The sequence below is a fragment of the Amblyomma americanum genome, chromosome 10 (assembly GCF_052857255.1).
Source record: "Amblyomma americanum isolate KBUSLIRL-KWMA chromosome 10, ASM5285725v1, whole genome shotgun sequence".
NCBI lineage: Eukaryota > Metazoa > Arthropoda > Arachnida > Ixodida > Ixodidae > Amblyomma > Amblyomma americanum.
In genome coordinates, this window is record NC_135506.1 from 121,528,425 (window position 1) to 121,551,241 (window position 22,817).

The 22,817-nt window shown below is 45.5% G+C and overlaps 1 protein-coding gene across 1 annotated transcript in view; it reads left to right on the forward strand.

Annotated features, from left to right (window-relative positions):
• The first annotated feature begins 288 nt into the window (after positions 1 to 288).
• LOC144106515 (venom metalloproteinase BumaMPs1-like) overlaps positions 289 to 22,817 on the forward strand; it is a 53,124-nt gene continuing 30,595 nt past the window's right edge. Inside the window, exons 1-6 of the mRNA XM_077639358.1 lie at positions 289 to 394; positions 1,931 to 2,124; positions 10,823 to 10,918; positions 10,986 to 11,115; positions 14,172 to 14,285; positions 14,363 to 14,484. Of these exons, the coding sequence (XP_077495484.1) occupies positions 349 to 394; positions 1,931 to 2,124; positions 10,823 to 10,918; positions 10,986 to 11,115; positions 14,172 to 14,285; positions 14,363 to 14,484 (702 nt within the window). The 5' untranslated portion in view covers positions 289 to 348. The remainder of the gene's footprint in view (positions 395 to 1,930; positions 2,125 to 10,822; positions 10,919 to 10,985; positions 11,116 to 14,171; positions 14,286 to 14,362; positions 14,485 to 22,817) is intronic.

The window sequence follows — 22,817 nt, forward strand, 5'->3', positions numbered from 1 at the left end:
AGGTTCTCCGCTGACCTTTTCAGCACCTGGTATGTGTGCCGTCCTCGCTGTTTGCGCCTACTCGGCTACTCACATGACTCACTACGGACTGGTCGCTGACATTCTACGCACTGGTCGCATTCTAAAAAATAATACGGTAGTTTAAGAGCCTTCTCTGCGATTATAGGCGACGAAGGCATTTAGTTTATTATTGGTTAAATTTTTATCCACAATGCCTCTGCTATTTATCTCTAAGGTGTCAAAACTTGCATTTAAATTTGACTTCCCGCTTGACCATGCGATATATAAGGATATAGATCGAAGAACGGCGAGACCCCTGCTCTCGTTTCTTAAGTTCGCAAATTTCTGATGGGTTCAGCTCTGCTAAGGCACTTCTCCCTCTGCGCTATTATCGGTAATTACCTACTTTTTCTCGAGTATACTAATCTTCAACGCATCAAAATTGCTGCCTTATTTTTAAGCCTCTTAAGTCAAAGACAAATGGAAGCTCTCGTTCAATTACGGGAATTTTTCCACTCATGTCATCAGCTATATCTCCACAGAATCCGCAGTTTGTAGAAGACGAACTTAAGCAGGTTGACATTTAGTCCAACTGTGCGCCATTTCAACCTCTTTTTTTTTCGCGAATCTGGCAGAAAAACGCGTAATTAGGCCAATTGCCTCACCGTGAAAAACAAAATGGTCATAGGCTATGGCTTGGCATTGTTGCATTACCTTCGAAAAGAGGCGCATTCATGGGCGCTCTGCCAGCGGCAAAACACAGTGTAGGTTTCAATGCCGACAGTTCGCGCCGCCTGTATAACCATACTCACATTCACTGCTATTTACTTGTACACTACTGATGGCTGTATCCGCTGCCATTATTACGGAACGTTCTTCTAGCTCAATGTTGAAACGCGTCTTCTCTCCTTTCAAGACCTTGGTCTGAAAGGATCACAGGCATGGCATGATCACTGGCAGGTGACAACTAAAGTTCAAGACGTATTTTCTTGAAGTAGGGAGCGAAGGCCTGTTTTGAAGACGTAGTGAACCCATCGCGGTGGTGTGTTCTTTCGTCGCCTATGACTGTTTATCGCTTTTGGACGGCAGTCCTGTACTTTTCTGCTTCCCGAAGGACAGGCACAAGCAATGTCTTTGACTGCAAGTGTAGGTGACATTGGTCTGTTTACGCGTGAATTGCTAAGCTGTGACTTCCTCGTGCAGGCAGAATGCTTCGCCGCGCCCCGTGTCGGCGGAACCTCCCGCTTAGATGGAGGCGATATGTGGAATTGATTACTAGCGGGCGAATGCACGGCTACGTAGCTTTCTTTGCGATGATGTCACCGCGGAGTGTCTTAAATGGTCCGAACCTCACAATGTTTTTGTCTCATTTGTCCAAATGCCGGCGAATGGCACTGAAACCATGCAGAATGGTATTACTCTTGTCGCTCCAGTATAAAACGCAGCTGTTTACACCATGCAGTAGTGCTCTGAGGGCATGAAAAGATAAAATTTATTGCTTTCTAGGTTCCTGGATAGAGGCGAATGCCAGTGAAAAATCAGACAACACTATTTGCGTTGTTTCGTCGCGATTTACTATAAACGACGGACAAATAACATCTCCTGGGGATTTAAAACCAACATGCAAACACTTCCGCTCTTTGGAAACGTCTAATTAATTGTTAATTGGTAGATAACATTTGAAAGGCAACAGATACAGTTAAGTGCCACCGATAACGGCCTCAATGCCAAGAGCAGACGCCAAAATATTATTAGTGATAAAATGTCTTAAATATCACTTGAATGTGTAGAAAAGGATGTTCGTCCTCAAGCAAGAACTTTATTAGAGAAAGGACACGTTGGGTAACTTCTTCGTACGAAATACGCCGGAACTAATGTGGGCGAACATATATAAGCTGATTTTTTTTTTCATCTCCGTGTTCTCGTACAGCCATCAGCAGCCAGAAGGAATTCATGCAGCGAAGCGTCACAGTTTACCCCCAATTGTACGAAGAGCGGAGGGATCAGTCCGAGAAACTTCTGTTGATTAATGATGACTACTCTCTTCAACTAAGAAAAGCCTCAGTGCTCCCTGAAAGTGTTCTGCTCCGAGAAGCCACAGGCGACGGTATCAGCGACAGATACGTAAGCGCACCTACTCCACCGTCGTGAGCATGCGTCATTTGACGATAAATAACGAGTGCTTTGCTTCCGACCATCTCCGCTTTCTGTGTGAAAAAAATCATGGCGCATGGCGTTACTGTCCTCCGGCGTTACTCCTCCGGCTAGATTTCGGTGCGGAATAATTTTTCTTTATGGCTGTCATCTTGATTTCGCAAGCAGCCAAGCGTAGTCTATAAAGAGTATTAAAAATTTCAGTTTCCACGCACGACCATAAAATGTATCCACATGATTTAAGACCGTTTGCATTATATATTCTCGCTTTGCATGAATTTGATTCATTTTTCTCCAAACACTAAACACCGAAAAAGTGCAAAACCTTGGTATGAATTATTGTTGTTTTAGTTACGCAAGTCATTTTAACTTTTTCTAACTTTATGCAGAACACAGCGAAGCTGATAAAACTACTTCTGAGCACAGTGCTTGTAAAGCGTGTCAAAAAAAATACCGATAATGAAAAAAATTGCTTTTTGCGGACTGTTAAATAGCGAGGTAGTGCAAGGAAAATATGAAAGCTGGCACGTTGCATAGTACTATTTAATATATTTTCTTTCAGGTAGTTTAGTCGAAACACTTTTATCTGGGCGAGAAAATGACTGCAAGCTTAACAACCACGCCCTACTCCGGCAGTGACTGCAGTGCATATAGCTGCCCGAGCTAAGGAGACGCAGAGGCAGTGCGCCGCTGTCCAGATGAGATGGTGCGCTGAGATTGGACGGTCGGCTCGAAGGCACAGTTGCTGAAAATAAAAACGAAGTGGCCATGTAACACGAGCATCATGACACCCCGCGTGATAACTGGAGAGGCCGATGAAAGGTCGTTGCACCCTCGTTCCTCTTCCCCCCCCCCCCCCCCCCCCCCCCCGGCCCCCGACCGGATGCGCTATCACGTTCAGGAGCCGCTTTCAGTCCAAACACCCGCACTGGGGCCAGTGTTCCTTCCCGTAAAGAATCGAGCTCGTATTGACGACATCCGAGCCGGCCCCTCAGACAGGAGCGCACTTTGCTGTTGATATCAAGTGAAGTGAAAACTGCTCCGACCTATCCTGCTCGACCTTTATGCTCCGACCTATCGTGCTTGACCTTTATACTGCGACCTATTGTGCTTGACTTTTATACTCCGACCTATCGTGCTCTGACTTTTATTTAACAGATTCCGCTTTTTAGTTACCTTTACAAAGCCCATCGAGGAAACACGGCAAGGCGAGCCAGCTGGTCGTTATAAGACTCCATTTAGGTGCACAGGTCCAATACTGACCTCCCGGCCCTCAGCTGTTTGCAAAATTGAAGAAAAAGTTTCTCTTAGGCTTCGGGTGCCATTAGAAAAGTAATCTAAGGAATATGTTGAACACATCGGAAGGGGAGGAAAGGGAAGGGGCTAATGAGCATAGCATTAAAAAGAGCACGCGAATTTCGTGACACAAGGCATTAACCTCAATCAATAGTGCACGCGGGGCGTACGTCGTGAATTGGAGGGGGGGCTTAGCCCGAGATAAAACGAACACAAGAGGGAGACAGGACACAGCAGTCTTCGTGTGTCCATTCATGACCTTGGTTCTCTAGCTCTGAGCAAATCATGACACCAAATGAAAACGCCTCCCTCCATACCATGACATACTAAGTAACGCAAACTTACACTTTGACCTACAACATCTGTCCGTACAGTTCCGAGACTGAGTCTATTAAAAAAATGCAATTAACATTTATTTAGTTTTCTTATTTATTTATTTTACCCTCAACGCCTGAGGCATTACCGAGGGGACTGGTTGAATGAGATAAATAAAAAGCAGAAAAAATAACACGAAGCAGACAAATTAATGATCGACATAAACAATGCTGGCTAATGCGGTTCTAAAATTAGTAATTTCTACTATGCTGGCAATCGATCCGGGAAGGTGGTTCCAGTCTTTGGATGTTCGAGGAATGAAGGAGTTGCTGCATGTTTTTGTCCTGAGTGGTGCAATTCCAACCTTGTGTGAGTGGTCCAGACGAGATGAGATGTACGAAGGCGAAAAGATGAGTGCGCTACGAGTTTTGGGAGAAATATGAAAAAATTTATGAAATAAGCAAATGCAAGAAAATTTCCGACGAGAAGCTAATGAAGGAAGGTTTAACATGGCCTTCATTGATGATATGCTAGCAGTACGATGGTAGTTATGCAGAATGAAACGAACGGAATTATTCTGGACAAGCGCCAGGGCATAGGTTAGGTTAGCACTGCTAGGGTCCCAATTGAATGTACCGTATTCTAGTTTGCTACGGATTAGTGTCTCGTACACAACAAATTTCAGTGAGCGGGGGGCAGAAGTAAAATTACATTGAAATTATTTGTGCGGCACCCCTTCGAAATAGTCTCCTTTGCAGTCTATACACAGCTTATACACAGATATACACAGTGTGGCATTCAGCTTTCGTTTCCCCAAGTTTTCACGCAAAATTTGGTGGCATGCTGTCTTACTAATGTCGAGTGCCTCTGATAGCATGCGGACTGTGATGGTGTGGTATTGCCGTGCAATTCCCCTGATCCGAGCCACGCTCTTTTCATTCCGTGAGGTTGAAGGGCGTCCCTGCCATGTGTCGTCTTCCACCGACGTAATCCCTGAAACGAACCTCTTGTGCCACTCGAAAACTCGCGCCCGCGATAATGTCTCGTTGCCGTAAGCGTCACTAAGGAGCTCATACATCTGTGTGGCTATCTTGCCAAGCTTCACACAGAATTTTATGTTTACAGGCTTTCCGAGGTGGACAGCCAATCTCGCCACATTCACTCACACTAGAATGCGCAGACGACTAGTGACAATGTATTTTTCTACATGCAGTGCTATCTAGCGGCTACCACAGCAATTAACATAAATAGCTCAGGTTAGCCTGAAAAGATTGCGCTACACATATACACCAACATTTGTTTTGGGGAATCAATGCTAGACAACAAAATAAATCAGTCTCGGAACTTTACGGACAAAGGTTGTGTTTCGTAATCGGCGATCCAGGATTTTCAAATGCCGAAACATGAATGAGCGCGCTAACCGGCTTTTCAAACCACAAATCTTAAGCATCCACTTGCAGCACCGTGGGGCTACTGATGCGTCTCCTTAGCTCCAGTGGTTGCCTGTACTGCAGTGAAGAGCGAGTAGGGAGTACCGCGATAATAGGGCGCGAGTGCTCAATTGAAAAAAATTTTTTCTCTGAAGACGCAAAATTGACAATTAAACACCCTGAAATAAGTATCTTTTAATCGTATTGTGCAATGCGCTTCCTTTCGTGCTCTTTTTGGGCCACCTCACTATTCCACTGACAGCTTATGATGCTGAAAACCAGTTTTTTGCCAAATATAGCATTTTTTCCCGTCATGTTTACTCTTTTTGTATTTACTTTCTTGGGTTCCGCAGAAAGGAAGAAACCGATTTCAATCAATTATGCGAACATATAGGATATATTAAAAACTGCAAATAACAATCGATGGGCATTTTTTCGGCATTTCATAGTTGTGGGAAAATTAAGCAAATTTATTTGAAATGTTTGAACAAGGTGATTGTTTAAAGTTCAGATATTTTTACTCTTAGACCCGCGAGACATAAGTGGATGTTGTTAGTGCAGGCCAGAAGTGGGCAGCCTCATTAGGTTTGGACCTTATGAGGTCGACTTTAACTTCACGCCATGAGATGAGATCGGCAAAGGCTCGAAAGTTTGTGAGTGAGGTCAGCAAATGAGACCTCATCCTCAAGCGTGAGTTCGAGGTTGAGTGAGGTCGTCATTCAGTGAGGTCGAAATTTTGAGATCGAGACTTTTGTATTTGCCGCGTCTTACCCTGACGAGTGCCGCTTCCGAGGCGGACTTGGAGCACACTAGTGCAGTGTTCATGCAATGAAGATTGGTGTTCGGTTTCTCCTTTTTGGACGAACAGATCCCGCAGTCCGCTCTTTGCTTTTGGTGCTGCGCTGTAACGCCCGTTCGACCCGAGCCTACAGGAGGACGCACCCTCTGGCCTTCCTGGAGGGAGTGCCACTGTCCCGGCATGCCACTCACTTTCCCCCCTTCCCCGGCGGCGTAGCAAGCGTCGCTGCCTGGCGGGCTGCTCCAACTCGTGGGAGCGCGCAAAGCATATAACTCACGTTGATCCGCACTAACTTTGTCTGAAGCCACAAACAAAAAAATTAGGGGACACTTTGGTAATCTTAAGTGCGATGATGTGAAAGTCTTCTGCGCGGCGTTGCTGCCCCTGTCACTGTTTGCGTGCTGAAGCTGCTAGTAAAAGACTATGCGAATGTAGACTGAAGCGCTGGTGCATCGTCTGCTGGCTCCTTGGGCATGCGCAGTGCATTCAACATGCCCCGAGTTTCCAGTTATGGCACACTACACCGCGCGTGTAGTGTTTGACAAGCCGGGAAGCCGCAAGCGGTGATCGTCGGTCGGCCGCTGGGTAACGTCGTTTTTCAACGGTTCATTCGATAAGGTTCGGGGTTCCAAAGGTTACAGGTTCCGTGCGCTCGCGTGGCATACTGCATCATTGATGATGTCATCGATGACGTCATCAGTTTGATTAACAGCTATAGTGTGACAGAAACGTGACCGGACAGGCTGGCGAGTTTAGTCCAACGAGCACGGAATAAATTTGTCGCAGCGTGGGTGGCCCAAAGCAAGACTGCGTCGTTCTCATGCTCGTTGCCGGCGCTGATGTCACACCTCCTGCCTTGCAGTCGAGCCAAGGGGATCCTGCTGTAGACTACACGGTGCTTTAACAGAAACTGGAGCAGTTGGCACAGGCGAGAGAATGCCATTCAGGCGGTTCCTAATAAGGACACCTGCAGATGTAACGAAAAAAGCACGATGACAGAAAAAACCTGTATAACATCGTTGAAGCTTTTGATCAGTGTCTCTCCTTCTCGAATCTCACACTACTTCTCTGTATTCCCGTTCCCGTAATGGAAGCAGATGCAGATATTATTCCACTTTTATATCCTTCCGTATAACCTCTCTTTGGTCTTCAGTTCCTTATTCGTTTTTCGGAAGTTGAGATATCTAAGTTCGATACACGGATGCACCGCAGCACTATTCCCACCGCCACCCGGAGGGGAAGTGGCGGAAAGAAATGAGGGCATTGGCCTCCCAAGAACATCGACATTGTCAACCTTAATTATTTGCTGCAGGTATTCCTGTTTTTATAGCAGAATGTGTTCGGTTGCAAGGTAATGTAGAATATTTTATGAATTGGCTGGCAACTTTTAATTTGGAAGCAGTAGATCAGACTTCCTTGGGCTCATAAAGACGCACTATTAGCATCGTCATCATCATTGCCACCGTGTCGAGGGTCAACAGCATGTGTCGTTGCATGATGTTTGCATTATGTCATACATGAGAACTTGCGCGTTTACCTGCTGAAACAATACGGATGTCATTATTGTGAATCGGGTGGGGGGCACTGTGTAAAGCGTCATGAGCGCATGTGTAGTATTGTGGGATCCATATGGATCTTGAAACGTGGGTGGAGTGTGGTGGGCGGGGAGGTGGTATGACGTGACATTACATCGTTGTCACTTGAATAGTTGTCACGTCACATTACATAGTTGTCACGTGATCTTGTATGACTCCCCCACTCAAGCAATGCCGCCACTAATTATGCTAATTAGTATTATTCATCATTATTAGATAATTATTAATAATTAATGATGTGACGTAATCATATTTGTCGAGTGTCTCGCCGGATCGTGACGTCACATGGTGGCGTTTCTTGCGGATAGTTTTTTGCGGATATGACTTTGAAACTGAGCCGTCTAATGCTTTGGCACGAAAAAAAGAAGCCGCTTGCTTCCACGTAGTCATCAATACCAACACGCCCCTGTTCGTGTACTAAAGTCGCAACTTGTTAAGTGTTTTCGAAGGCAGCATACAGTGGGCTAAAAAGAGCGTTTGCTGGGTGACATTTTTATCTACGCCGTGTCCGCTCGGTATGACGTATAGAGCAATGAAATCGTAATATGCTGATATGCGGCTGCGTAGCCGTCACATTGGAAAATACATCGGCGACCCGTTTCTTTACATTCGAAGACTATTCTCAATCCTAAGAACAGTATCCTGAATACCTCCCCTCCCCCCTTCCCAATTTGTAGTACATGGTGTAGAAGGTCTGTGTCAGACAATTGCCGGTTCGTGCGTGAATGAGCGAGAGGCTTCCAATATGAACAAGTATACGATAAGCAGGTTGCCGAATAAAGGCACAGATAAGCCTAAAAATAGTTAGTGAAGCAAGCTCAATGAAAAAAAAAATATTAATGTGGATTAGCTCATCTAATTCAGGACATAAAAGCGAAAGATGTCGCCGCTAACTGAGTTCATTGGCGTTGGCGTTGACAACGTTCTAGACGGCGATAGCAATTTGATTAAAGGAAGGGCGCCTAACTGGCTCCCTGGATATGTGGACGCCTCATTTGTGCTTTGATATATGTGGCGTTGGTGCGAGAGCGATGTGGCCTGAATGCATTATCGCTGACAGCTTCGTGGCTGACATGCGGCACTGCAGCAATAGCTCAGCCGCAGCGTAGATTTGGTGATCAATCTCTCGCGATCAACCATTAACTGCATGCCCCCTCCCAGGGGTGGCAGGAAGGGTGCGCTGCCTAACCGGTGTGCGGAAACGCAATCAAAGCAGGCTTTTGCAGTTGAACACCAGCGCCACGTACATGAAAGCGAGATTGAGGTCTCCACTGACCCACGGAGCCGGTTGTGCGCCTTTCCTTTCGTGAAAATGAATGGCCTTCGCAAAGTTGTCGACGCCAATGAACTCTGTAAAACGCCGTAGGCTCACTTGTTCTGTTTTCTGTTTGAAGAAAGGAAATGCACAGTGACCGTCTCACATATCTCGGCAGACATCCGAACTGCGCCGCAAAGGAAGAGATAAAGGATGGAGGGAAAGAAGAAACAGAAAACTGACAATTGAAAGTTGGATTTTGTGGAAAGGGGTGGCGCAGTGGCGGAACACCTGTGGCACAGTGCTACTAGTGGCGCATTCGCAGTAGTGACTAGAAAAAGATCCACGGCAAGGCGCGCATTGTGACATCATGTGCCTCCTCGGAGCACCGCCACGGTGAAATCAAAAGTTCGCGGCAAGTAAAGCTTTCGCTTTAAGAGTGCCCTTGGACGTACTGATAGTAACCACGTGAGGGAGACCCCTGTCTACAGGCCATAAACTCTGCGAGGGTTCATCCAAGATGGTAAGCTTCTCCTATGGCGCCCACGTCAATGCTGCCTGTACAAACCTTATTTAATAATACCAGTATCATTCTGGCTTTCCTGTCTTAGAGGATTCTCAGAATTGTTTTTAACTAAAAGACTTCTTGCTCGAGGGGATGCTTGTAGCGCGACAAAAAAACACAAGAGACAGAGACGAAGGTTGAGGTTGAGGTGAGCTTGAGTGAGGTCGCCAGTGGCCTCAGGAAAAGTGAGGTGAGGGCGCCTCAGAAGGCCTCAACCTCAACTGATGACGTCGTTCTCGAGAGAAGTAAGCAATTTTTTTTTTTTTTTTGGGGGGGGGGGGGGTTGAGGTCATGTCGAGATTTTTGAGGTCAAATGTTCATCTCTGGTGCAGGCAGAGTGCACAGCAAGGCGAACATTATGTACCACGTTTGGATCAACATGTACACGAATAATTTATTAAAACGAATCAAATTTATACGTTTTTTATTAGAGGCTAAGGTGATATCGCGAAATGGAATGCCGTGAACATCGAAAATCAGCCCTGTTTTCAGAGTTTCTTAATCGGCAATGCGCTTAGAAATATCTGACGTCAAGTATATGCATTTGATAGCTTGGACATTTAGAAAATGGTTTCGGTCGCATTTCTTAAGTTAGAAGAAGTTCACTCGATTTCGGGAACGAAAGCATGCGCAGCGGCGAATTGTTTTAATCTTCAAAGCGGAAAAGCCAACTCAACAATCTTTCACTTACGTAATTGTGACGTTCAATATTTCGAATCACGTTGACAGTTAAAAAAGTATAAATACTAGGCTCCCATTTATGTTGACGGCCTTCGATTTCGAAATAATATGTTGGTCCTTAAAATATAAAATAAAAACTTGATTGTGTAGCTTTAGTCAAATAACGTTCAATAGTTGAGCTCTGTTATAGTTATATTTTGTGGGCTTTGGTCTACGACCCGCATGGACAAACTGCATCGACATACCTTTCATAGGTCTGATAATAAAATTCTGTAGGTATTAAATAATCACGGCCTATAAAATCGCAATGCCTTTTATTCCCTTCAAAAAACTAGTCATGTGTGAAGTGCTCATTTTTCAAAATTGTTTGTAAACTTGGCTTTACTATCATTTTCGAACTTGAGATGATGGGGACGGCGTGCATATATTTTTCTACAAAATCCAGCTTGTTGAGTGTTTCCAACAGTAGCGTCATGTGGCATAAATATTGTTAAAGAACTGTATGGTGGTTGAGCCTTGAGTGTGGGTCGTTTGTCTTAGAATGACCACATGACAGCAGCTTTGCGGGGTAATGCTGCTTAGGTGGATATAGCACTTAGAAACAAAACTGTATTACACAAGAAAAAGGAGCGATCTTGATGACGAAAATTGCACACTAGGTACTGCAATAGCTATCTTTCTGTATTCCTGGCAGATGAAGTTTTAGCATTCATGTCTGGAGCTTATTTTCAGATTGGTGGAGTCCATTTACAAAGGTACCTCTATGAAGATAAGCGCAAGATGGCTTCTCTGCTACTTAAACCTCAAGCCGAAGGACATTATGATATTGTAAGGCCTTTCAAATATGCATTCCCGCTCTGCTAGTGGGTTTGTTACTAAGTTTAAACCTTTACAGGTTGGACTCTTAAACGCCACACATCGAATTGACCCTGAGGCACCCACTGAAAGATTGGCTTCAGGAATAACGGCACACAGAGTATCGAAGATAACCTTCAATGAAGGAATCGATGGAGTTGCTGAAGTCGGTGAGCTACTGCCATTGACACCTTTATTCGGCCAAACATAAATAATGCAGCGACAACAGAAGCATTGCGAAAAGTTAGCAAAGAGATTTGCTTAGTACTATGTATTTTGTGAGACAAGAATAACGGGAGTGCAATGTAAATTCTGCACAAATATTCGGTGTTCTGACAAGGTGTGGCAAAGCCAGCATATTCAAGAAGTAATGCGCGGTTTCAAGCTATATTTGTGAGCGAAGGTGTAATGGTCTTTTTATTTTAGGAAAGCAGGATCACCGGCGTCGTTGATCAGGCTAATGGTCAGTCAGTTCGTGAAGGCCTCAAAACTGCAAAAACGTTTTTAGAATTCCTAACTATATGCTACCGTGTGGAAATTTTCCTGATATTTCGTTACATAGACCTTTGATATATCTCGCAAATTTAGCTTGACACACATACGCAGGCTGTTCAAATAAATATACCACCGGAACCCTTTGTTGCGTTATAAATTACGATTAAGTTACGGAGTTACTCAACGATGACTTAGAACATCCACATTCCTTTTTGAGCGCCGTGTTCGTCTCCACCTGTTTCTGGTCCAGTCGTCTAGCGCTGTATGAATTTTCTTTTCACTACAGAACACCAACTCGCCCAATCGTTCGTCCTTTTGCCGGCCTTTTTCTCAGCTCTTTCTAAGTCATCTCTTCCGGTGTTGCAGCGCAGAGAAATCTGTTACAAATGGCTACATGCAGTGGCGATCGGAAATTGGATAGTCTTTATGGTATTTTTCTTCAATGTCCGATAGTAAGATTACTATGCCGTTAGTTTTACTTACACCGTACCCAAGCAGTTGCTTAGTGCTGGACACTTTTCTTAGAGCCCCTTAAGCTGTCTCAAAATGAGTCTAGTGAAAGAACTAATTCTGCCGGGTAGTAGAGTGCCTAGAAAATGTTTTCATAAACCGTTTTCAACTTGGTTTTGCCTACAGATAACTCTTCTTCACATCAGTTAGCAGCTTGTGGAAGAAGTATGTAGCCGGTATGCACATGTATATAGAGGGCTGATGAAAACAAATGCGAAAAGCGAGTAGCCTACGCGCTCTGGTGTTCCCATTTCTTGTCATCATGCTTTTACTTCGGTGGCAGTGAAAAGATCATGCAGTCATGCGAGACTCACCCTAGGACGACTCTAACTTTTTTTTTAAACCCAGAGTAAAGCGCGATAAAATGCAATGAGAACACCGGATCGCGTTCGAGCCACGTTGATCGCATATTTTTTTTCATTGCGGTGGTACATCTGTAACATATCCGCTTTTGAGGATTCATTGCAGATATCCTTCCAAGATTTCTTGCAACGGCAGTCAGTAGAATAAATTTAGCACAGCTGTTGCACCAATACAGCATATTGGAGAGCCAGAATTTAAACGACTTCATCAGCGGGAGCATTTGAAGAATTGGCTTTCAACATCCGCCCTGTACCGACAACCCTCATACGCCGAAAAACAAAAAATCAAAAAAACTTCCGTTCTATAATAAACGGAACAAAATTAGACTGAGGACTTGTTCAACTAATCCCGAATTTACAAAGCGAAAGGTCTCGGTGTTCATTGTGTTCACTGAAGTTGCCGTTGACAACGTTCTAGACTCCCGTGATTTTGAGGAAAGAAAGGGCTCCCTGTGTCAGTGGACGCCTCGATAGCGCTTTAAAGTACGTGGCGCTGGAGAGAGAGAGAGGGAGATGTGGGCTGTACGCATTAGCGCTGACAACGTTGTGGAATACACGCTGCACTGCAGCAATGGGCCGCATTGTTCATTTATTGACAAACATCTTGCGATCAATCATTAATTTAACTGCCACCTGCCAGGGTGGTAGGGTGGGCGTGCTGTTTATCCAGAGCGCGGAACGCACAACGTTACAGACGCCTAGCCGCGTCTACTTTCCCGATACACCACGCTCTAACCAGGCGCACAGAAGTTAAACCGCAGCTAATTTTTTCGAAGCGATACCTTCTCTACGCCATGCAAAACCAAGGTCACCGCGCCGAATCGGAGCAGTTAATGCGCATGCGCCGAGTAACAGGTGCGGCGCACGTGACTTCAGAGTTGCGCCGCTGCCGTTGCCGACTCCGCAGCCTCGCTGCTCCCAGCAACAGGCCCGCCACGCGTCACGTCAGAGTTCCAGCGTCGCTGCTGCCGCCGCCGACTGCGCAGCGTCGAAGCGCGCGTCGCGCATGCGCAGCGGCTACAGCTTCGCTGCGCATACGCAGTTGGGCGACAGATGCGCGTCATTGCTCTGCCACTTTATAGAGGGTGCGAATCGCTCGTTCTTGAAATGAACGATGGGGGAAGAAGCGGAAAGTCCGCGTGTTTACTGCGACCGACATCAACGGCGACTGCGGGAAGCCACATCGACGGGTCCCGAAGCTGTGGCGTGGTATAAGGCGAGTTGACAACGAGCCCAAGAAGCGAGCATTGCCAATCGCGTGGCCGAGGCTCCGGAACAACGAGAGGAACGGCTCGCCAAATCACGCCGTCAAGATGCAGCGAAACGACAGCGACAAGCCACGAGCGGAGCCACGTCTTCTTGGGTTCAGCTATCGCATACACACTAGGTTTAACCGGAGCTAAGCCGCCAGCAGTTTTTATCCAGCTGAGGCTCGGCAAGATCACATGGTCAGGTAGCAGCCGCTGCGCTGCTTTGGAGCCCCGGCGCAGCGACAGTGAAGACTCGGCTCGGCGGCGCGGTGAAGTCACGTGATGCGTTGCTATGGCACTGGTGCGATGTCACGAGCTGTTACGTGGCTTTGATGTCATGTTTCTCGGGGCCGAGTTTGCTGGCTGCTGCTAGGCCAGTAAAGCTTTCGCTTGAATGTTACAGAATATTCGATTGTGATTTGCAGCTGATTAAAAGCTATCAGCGGACAAAGTTAAACCGCTCCTTCCATAGATGCCTACTCGGGGGTGATTAATGATGTACTTGTTAACATTCCTGCACAGCATTAACATTCAGTTTAATTAGAGAATTCCCCCTAGTGCATAACAAATGACTAATATGCCTTCACAGTAAGGTATAACATATTGCAGAACACGACCTCCGTGAAGGTGAAATCATGGAGAGAATGTTGAAGCCTGCTGCACGAAGACTACTGCAGCAGATACCGGCGAGAACGAGTAGTGGATACAGATACAAGCGCCAAGGTGAGGGCAGTTCAGAATTAGCATTATTCTGGAAATCATAAAATAGCCGACCACAATTCTTTCGACGCACTTTGCAGAAAACACCCCTTTGCCAAATAATTTCACTTTGGAGTTGTTCTTTGTCAGCGACGTCAACCACACCATGCATTTTCAAAAGCCAGAAGATCATTTAGAGTACGTTATGCTATTCGTACACTCGGTGAGTACAAGTATTCTCCTCTGACTTCCGAGGTTAATTTGATTAGAATACTTCGCAGCTTGCTGCGTTCTCCAGTCTAGCTTCTTCCAGTAGACAACAGTTAATCCCAAATGTATATTGATGCCTTAAAATCATGTGCATTAAAGCAGTGTATTTATAAATGTTCTATTCCTTCACCGTAAACTCATTTTGAACGTCAGAGCTTGTCATAATCTTTTACTCGAATCCTGTGGTAGGCTTACATTGAAAATGAGTCTGAGCCTTCAATGCATTTAGCGGTGGCTATGCCGAGTGGATATTTTTAACACACTGCTTGGGTACATTTAGCTACAAAGGGAGCTAGAAAAGGACACAATTTAGCACTACCCAGATGCAATGGGGAGGAACAAACTAACGGTGAAATAGAAGGCAGTGCGAAATTAGACTTGTAGAGTTCTTTAGAAACAGTGAATGAGAAATAAGTGAAAGGCTTTATCGCACGTGAGAATTCTGACCAAGCAGAGATAAAGTTAGATGCTAATTATCATCGTCCATCTACTGAAATATAAAACCAAGTGTTCCACTTTTACTCGCGTGATTAATTGGTCATGTTTACATTGGGAACTTAGACCGGGTCTCAATCGTAGACTACTTCATTTCGTAGAATTTTTGTCACACACTAGTGTTCCCAGATGTTGGAAACCAAATTTCGACAAGGTAAGTTTAGGGGGGAGTTGGTGACGATATTCCATGACTACAGCGTGGCGAACCAGCGTGTTTCCTTCTTAATTTGTTTTTATTTATCTGCACATACTGCAGTCTCTACAGAGACTGTCGCAGGAGTGGACATATGCATTCAAAACTTAAGATATGGTAGTCAAAATTAAAACATCAAAGTTGAAAACATATTGAACATTATACAAACTGGGAGCATATATGTAGTAAATAAAGACACCACGAATCAGTTATGGCCAGTATAAAAATGTCTATTGGAAGAGAACGCAGTGGATCGGGCAGTGTATTCCATTGTTTAATGGTGCGCGGAAGGAAACTCTATTTAAACACCTTAGCGTGAGCAAAGTAGTCTGAAAGATTAATATTAGGACAACTTCCTGTTGACGATGTTATGGTACTGATGATATACGTGTCGCTTGAGAGTAGGTAGTGCGAATGAACGACGCACTGCAGAAATTTTAATGTTGCTAGTTGCCGACGAATGTGAGGGTAGTTATTTGTAATAATTTGAGGGCAGGACAGGGTGAAAAATCAGGGCGATATTTATTACATGTGAAACCAAATGGTTTCTTTTAAATGGCCTCAATTTTCTTAATCTTTGTTACCTTGAAGGATTCCACACATACAAGCATAGTCAAGAATTGGAGGGATCAGGGACTTGTACATTAGTAACCTTGTTTCCTTCGGAGCCTGAGCTCGCCTAAGTTTGAGCCTGAGCCCTAGTTCGTCTAAGATATCCTAATGTTTCATTGTCCTATTTGTCGCGCTGTAGTAATGGGGATCAAAATTTCGCATTGAAAACGCATAAAGTGCAAAAAATAGTGACGATCAGCGCAAAATAACTCACTGGTGTGACTTAGGCGTCGCTACAGCATTTTCTTGAGTCAATAGCAGACGGTTTTCAGGTTCACCTCCTGCTCTGCGCCGTTGGCATAAAAAACGCTGTAGGCATCTGATGCACCACTCTGGAAGTTCTGCGCCGATCGCCACAGGCCTGCGAGCGCAATAACATGAATTAAGGTGATGACGTGAAGCGTATTATCTAGAAAAGCGGTTGTGTACCGAATTGTGCGCAATGAATCCCAGTAAACTACGACCACCTGTACATTGCCAATATAGAGGGTGTCCCAGCTAACTTTAGCCAGACATTAAAAATAGGCCGCGGCACTCTTATACGAAGCGACAACATGCATGTTGCTGGCCATACTAGCGAGCAAGTCACACTTTTTTTACTTGCCTAATTGCGTAACTAGTCGATACTAATTAACCATTTTCGCAAGCAATGAAGATAGGCGAAATATTCCAAAGAGAAAGGTGTAGATTGACAGCAGAACATCCGACTAAAGAGTTCCTGACATTCCATCTATTACGTATAAGCTTCTTCCCGCTCACTGCTGATGGCAGTGAAACAGAAAAAACAACCTCGGGGCATGTCCGCTTGCTCAAACGATTCGCGTAGGAACGAAGGAACCATTTAGCCCGGTGTGCTGCCGCTTAAAAGGCGACAGGGCAGCGGCGCAGCAGCTGGCTGTACGACTTACGCGAAGTGTGTGCTTCAGCCGCCGCGGTTCATGAGAGCGATGAGCAGACGCAGCCATTATTGCTTGCGCTGACGTAAATCGCACACTACGTGCCTGCGTTGCAGCCCTGTCATCTTTCCACCGGCAGCGCACCCGGCCAGATGAGTTGTTCGTTCCTACGCGGAACGTCTCAGAACACTGTAATCGCAGCGCGAAAGCGGACATGTCACGTGGTGTTTGTTTCAGTATTTCGCGGTCATCTTGAGTGACCGAGAAAAAATAATACGTAATAGATGGAAAAATTTGAACTGTTCAGTCGGACGTTTTGCGGACAGCTCAAAAACATTGTCATTGGAATCTTTGGCTTATATTTATTGCTTGGGATGTTAGTTAATTTACCTATTATAATTGTGCAATTAAACGAAGCACAAAAATTAATGAGACTAGTCCAACTTGCTCCCATACAATAGCCGCCAACATGCATTCGTCAGCGTCTTCTTAAAGTGCTGCGGCATATTTTTAAACCCACGCTAATGTTAGATGGGATACCGTGTACATAAAAATGCACTGTTACTGCTATGACTGAAATCTTAATTCTTTATTATGTTATCTAGTGGATTGCCGATGACAATCAACTTTTCACAAGGTGTCAGCCTGCTCACATTGCCAAAGCGAAAAAACAGCTTTTAGTATGCGCCTAATGCCTTTTTTTTTCTAAACACTTTGCACACTTTATGAAAAGTGCGGCGTTCTGATCGACAGTCACAATTTGAGCATCTCATACCAGCTTATCTCATATCATGGCTTATCGCAGCGTCCAGGCGTGTTATTACATAAAGTCTGTACTATGTATAATTTTTTCAGACATTGTCACGAACAGAAGGCACTTACGCATTGCGTTTTTAGTTCAAGCCATTTTTTCGTGTTTTCTTTCCTTGAGTCTGGAACAGTGCGATTTTATAGGTTTGAGTGTCGCGGTCGGTGTTGTAGTGGTGTAATTTTTAGGCAAAAAATACGCCATTGATTTGATAGAAGATGTATGAGTACTGTATCCTTTTGGTAAGGGTTGGTTCTTTTTAAACCTCTTAATTCAGTAGTTGATTTCATGAGTGAATTTGCCTGAGAACAATAAGCCACCTACTTTCTCCGTCTAGAATCCTCAATGCACAAGAGTATAAATTTAGTTCTCAATACTTGCGACATTGGCATACTGTATCTAAGAGATATTCGAGGCCGCGGACGTCTTTGATTTGGGAACGATTTGGTACTTAACGTTCTTAGCCACTTTAAAATGCAGGTAACACTTGAAGGGTGACAGTGACAATCCGAGTCGGTTTACGTAACTCAGAACTGGGTGCTGTAATGTAGCAGCCTGTTGTGGCTGCTATATTTGCATGATTCTTTCCAAAGCTTCACAAGAAGAGCTCTTAAAGAGATATACCTATGCAAAGTTTCCCGCGTAGCGTCTGAAGACGGTCCGCTGCCCACCCTTTACTTCAGTATTGACGTGCTCACCAATGAAAACCAAAGCTGTGCGTGAAGTCCAAGCACGGGCCGTGTACGCAATTTATACGACGAATTCGGCTTTTTGATCTGCAAAGACATCGAAGGGGTCGTGAAGAGAAACTGTGGCGGCCCGGTTGTAATTCTCATTAGTTAAATAAGCATTAGACAGGCTGATTCTTCTATTACTCGGCACAATATTGAATCAAAACTTAACAATGCCCGTTGGAAATCCTAGCCTTTCGATTCCATGCAACGCCCTACGGCGGCATAAACAATACTGGATTACGTCATCTTAAGACATTTTGAACACGATATATTTATACTAAACTTAGGAATTAAAAAAGTGTTCCAGTTATTTGCAGAACTGTATTCCGCGCAGTTACATCACATGAGTAGCACCGGCTCTGTTGCTCCGTGGATTCAAGAACCGCTCTTTCTCTGTCATGGCTACGTTACGTTTTCGCCGTGTAGTACACGTTTGAGTGGCAGCTGTGTCAACCATGTGCCCTGTCAGACAGTGCCGCGCGACGTATCCGAGGGGAAGCTACACTCGATTTTATATGTTGTCCTGTGAGCCGCAACGAACCAGTACATCAATAAAATCCCCATTAATTTACGAAATACACACAATATTAACTACAGTTAGTACCGTCTCTGCTTAAGGAGCTTGCCTAGCATCGGGCAAATATCACCAGCTGCACGCAACGAACCTACCCGCTAGATTGTTATGCATCAAATTCCGCGCAGAGGTGGAATTTGGCTGTCATTTTCGTTTTATACTACGTTCGGGTGGGGTATTTACCAGGTACAATCAGAATCAGTTGTTAAATTCTTATCGCCTGCAGTGACGAAGAAACAAAAGAACGAGATTTTGCGGGATTGGTAGAAGTAGCGCCATTTTGACCCTTTTTAGAAGAATGAGCGTTCTATCGGCGAGGCCTCCGCTGCTGCCAGGTGCCGATACCGGTATCACTGCTTCGCTAGTTCATTGTTATCGTTCGTAGTCGCAATAATTCTGACCGAAGAACAAAGTAGTGCACTCAAACGCCGTACAAATTAAAGTTGGCCGCCGTATGTCGCCACTGTGCGAAATTCGTGCCCGAACAGGCTTAGTCTTCGGCGTCAATGTTATCGCCGACAACGTCATAGTGGCGCTGCGCCGAGCCCGTGCCTGCAGATGAACTCAGTTTTTTACGGCGTTAGCAAACAAGAATGTGGGCTAGTTGGTGCATGGTGCATGGTAGCCAAAGAGCGCGCACCATCAGAAGGCGACAAACACAGCGCCAAGCAGAGAGAGTTGTCGAAGCTTCAACACCGGCAAAAAAAAGAAAGCGTAAACCAGACCATTCTGACCTGGTCGGCAACTTCTACACAAAGCTTACAACCGCGGAAACGTCAATCGTAGCCAAGCGAAACAAATACAACCTGCAGGTGAATGGACCTCCCCTACCAATAATCGTGTCTGCGCTTGAAGCCTGCACCCGGCAGCTGGAACCTGGTGTACGAGAAGAGGTTTAACTCAAAACAATAGGTATACTTAACTCGATGCAAGCGCGCCGAAAAGAAGCGAACTTACCACCGGATGAAAGGCAAGCCTTGGGAGAAGTCAAGAAAGATACCAGCATAGTGATCCTCCCAGCGGACAAGAATAACACAACTGCCGTTCTGGATTGACGGGACTGCGAAGAGAAAATGCCTACCTTATTCAGCAGTCAAAAATATGAGAGAAATTGAAGAATGACCCGATAACAACTACCCAAGCACACACATTGAAGGAAGTCTTCCAAAAACACCCCAAACCTCTACCACCAGTTATTAAGCACCAACGGGTCGGCTCTAGCATCCTACGGGCTGCCTAAAGTCAACAAACAGGGGATCCCTTTGCGCCCGATTGTGGACTTCCGGTGTTTCACCCTTCGACCTTCGTCGGAATACCTGCGAAAGCTCATATCTTCGATCACAGAAAAAAACAGCGAACCATGTACGTCATTCCAGGCACTTCATCGAACTGGTGTCCCAAGCCACCTTTGAGGTCGACGAATGTCTTATCTGCTTCGACGTGGTGTCCTTTTTCAAGAAAATCCCCGTAAAGCTTGTGGTGACCGCTACCCATCACGCCCTACACGCGACGACGCACTCAGCGCATGAACCCCGCTTAGAGTAAATGGTGTGTGCCGCCTACTGGAACTCTGCCTATGAAACACATATCTCTCGTAAAACGGGGGATTTTGCAAAATAGTAAAACGAACGCCAATGGGAGCCTCCATCTCTATCGTCATGGGCAATATAACCATGAAACACATGGAAGAACGAGCCCTCAGCTCATTCCACCCACAACCAAAGATTTTATTCAGGTATGTGGGCGACTACTTCGTAGCCATCAAGAGATTTGAGATACAAAATTTCATTTCTCTTTCAAACTCCGTAGAACCAGATATTCAATTCACGCTAGAGGTGGAACAAGAAAATTCCCAGCTGTTTTTGTACCTCCTCGAATCCTGAAAGCGCAGCGCCCATTAGTTCTCCGTAAACCGCAAGCCAACTCACTAAGGCCGATATCTCCACTTCACTTCCAACCACACTATAGTTCATTAAGCATCAGTAATTAAGACATTGCTCCGAACAGTTGAGACGCACTGCAGCACAAAACTTGACAGAAGAAAAGAAGAACACACGATATTCAAAGTACTCACCATGAACGGCTAACCAAAAAACTTTATTCGAATAGCCATTCTCTTCCGAAACACAACATGCGCCAAGGATCAGAGCACAACAACCAACGCCACCGCCGAAATACGTCACTCTGCCTTATGTCCGAGATGCCAGCCAAAGCATCGCTCGATTCTTGAAAAGAGCGTTTCCAAGTTGGGAACAAGCCAATGAACAGTGTTGCGCTTTGCGTACCTGTTTTCAAATACCGGCCGCGGAGAGAAAGAGCCCAATACATTGTTTGCAAAATCCCTTGCGCCGACTGCAACGCAAGCTACATCGGCGAAACAAAAAATCTAAAAGAAAAAAATGCGGTAACATCAAAACGGCGTCCGCAACTTCGCAAGAGAGTGCAATCCTGTAGTTCAAAATTTAGAAATCTCCACATGCTCCGAAGCGAATGAATGAAAAACTTTTTATTGATTCTCTTAGGGGGGTGGTAGCGGTGGAGGACGAAGTCTTCATCTTGAAGCTTGGGTCCTCCTTGGCCGTGGGTGGGCCCCTATTCCAGGGCTCCACTGAGTCGGGCCACCTCGCTTGCGTGCGCTACTAGGGCTCTTTGGACCCCGAGCTCGCAGCTGGTGAGCCGGCTCTCCCATTGCTCCGCACATGGTGTTTTGTGTTTGTGGAATGCATGATTTCTGTCGCACTCCCACGTGATTTGGTATAATGTCCGAAGCGAAAAAAATTACCACAAAAGGCTTTTACGCGAGTCCTGGCATATTCAAACTACCTCGAAAAACATGAACCGCACAAAAGGAAACCACCGCCACCTTTCTCCCCCGCGCCTTTCGCATCACAGCTTTCGTTCTTTGACTACCTGCTCCCCTCCATGCATACTTAAATATGGAAGCTACAGTCCCCAGTCCACCCGGAGAAGGAACCGAGCCGGCTCCGAAACGTTGCGTTTCAAGTAAAGATTTTGGTTGGAGATTTGCTAGAGTTTATTATGGGGACAATACCACGCTGTCTCACGCCATCCATGCAGTTTAGTTTTTTACCGTGTTCTTTCCGTAGGTCATAGCACTTAATACCAATCGGATGTATTGACAGAAATATTTTAGTGCACAAGCATTAAGCTGTTCACTATCATTCCACATGCTGTTGGCATGAGCGCCATGCGCTGCAAACTGAGTAGGAGATGAACCAGTGCTCTTTGGGTCCCATGGTCTGTAACCTCTGAGAGTGGTGCCCTCAGTGCCAGGACATCGCTCTTTATTCTACCACGTGACAGTTGTCTATTATGAGGAGGCCCCGAATTCGCCACCTGTTTATCAAGGTTGGCCGAACAGCGGTCGGCATGCACAGGTATTTAAGCGACCTGCTTCCGTCAGGATCCTCTCAATGCCGGTGACCCAGGCTGAACCTTTCATTAGCTGTCGTGGAGCTTCTGGCCATTCACGACGCAGCTACCACCTTGTTGACAAAAGCCACACAGCTTCCTTGTTCATTGTGTATAGAGATTCATGTCGCCAGTCCGTGAAGGGTAGCGTCAGTGCAGACGTAAGAGTGTTCGCAGCACAGCAGGAAAGCTGCACCGACCAATTCGAATGAGTGCGTACAAACGGCTCGGTTGAAGAAAACGTAGTATTAGTACCGTGGATGCTCAGATCTCAGGACTTATAAGATGGCATGAAAGCACATTTTCTGGGCGATTTTAGGCTCCATTGCTCGTTTATTGGTTTTGAGATTCACTTCGGAAGGAAGGGAGAGAGTCCAAGGACGTTGCCGTGCAGCGCGGAGTCCCAAGAGGAATTCGCACCTATTGCCCGTTTACAGCGTGCTTGCAGTACTTCATAAAATCGTCATTCTGAATAAGACGCTCACTTACGTTAGACGTGCCAGACAGCTGTTCATGAGTCGCAGTATCTGCTCCCACCCATT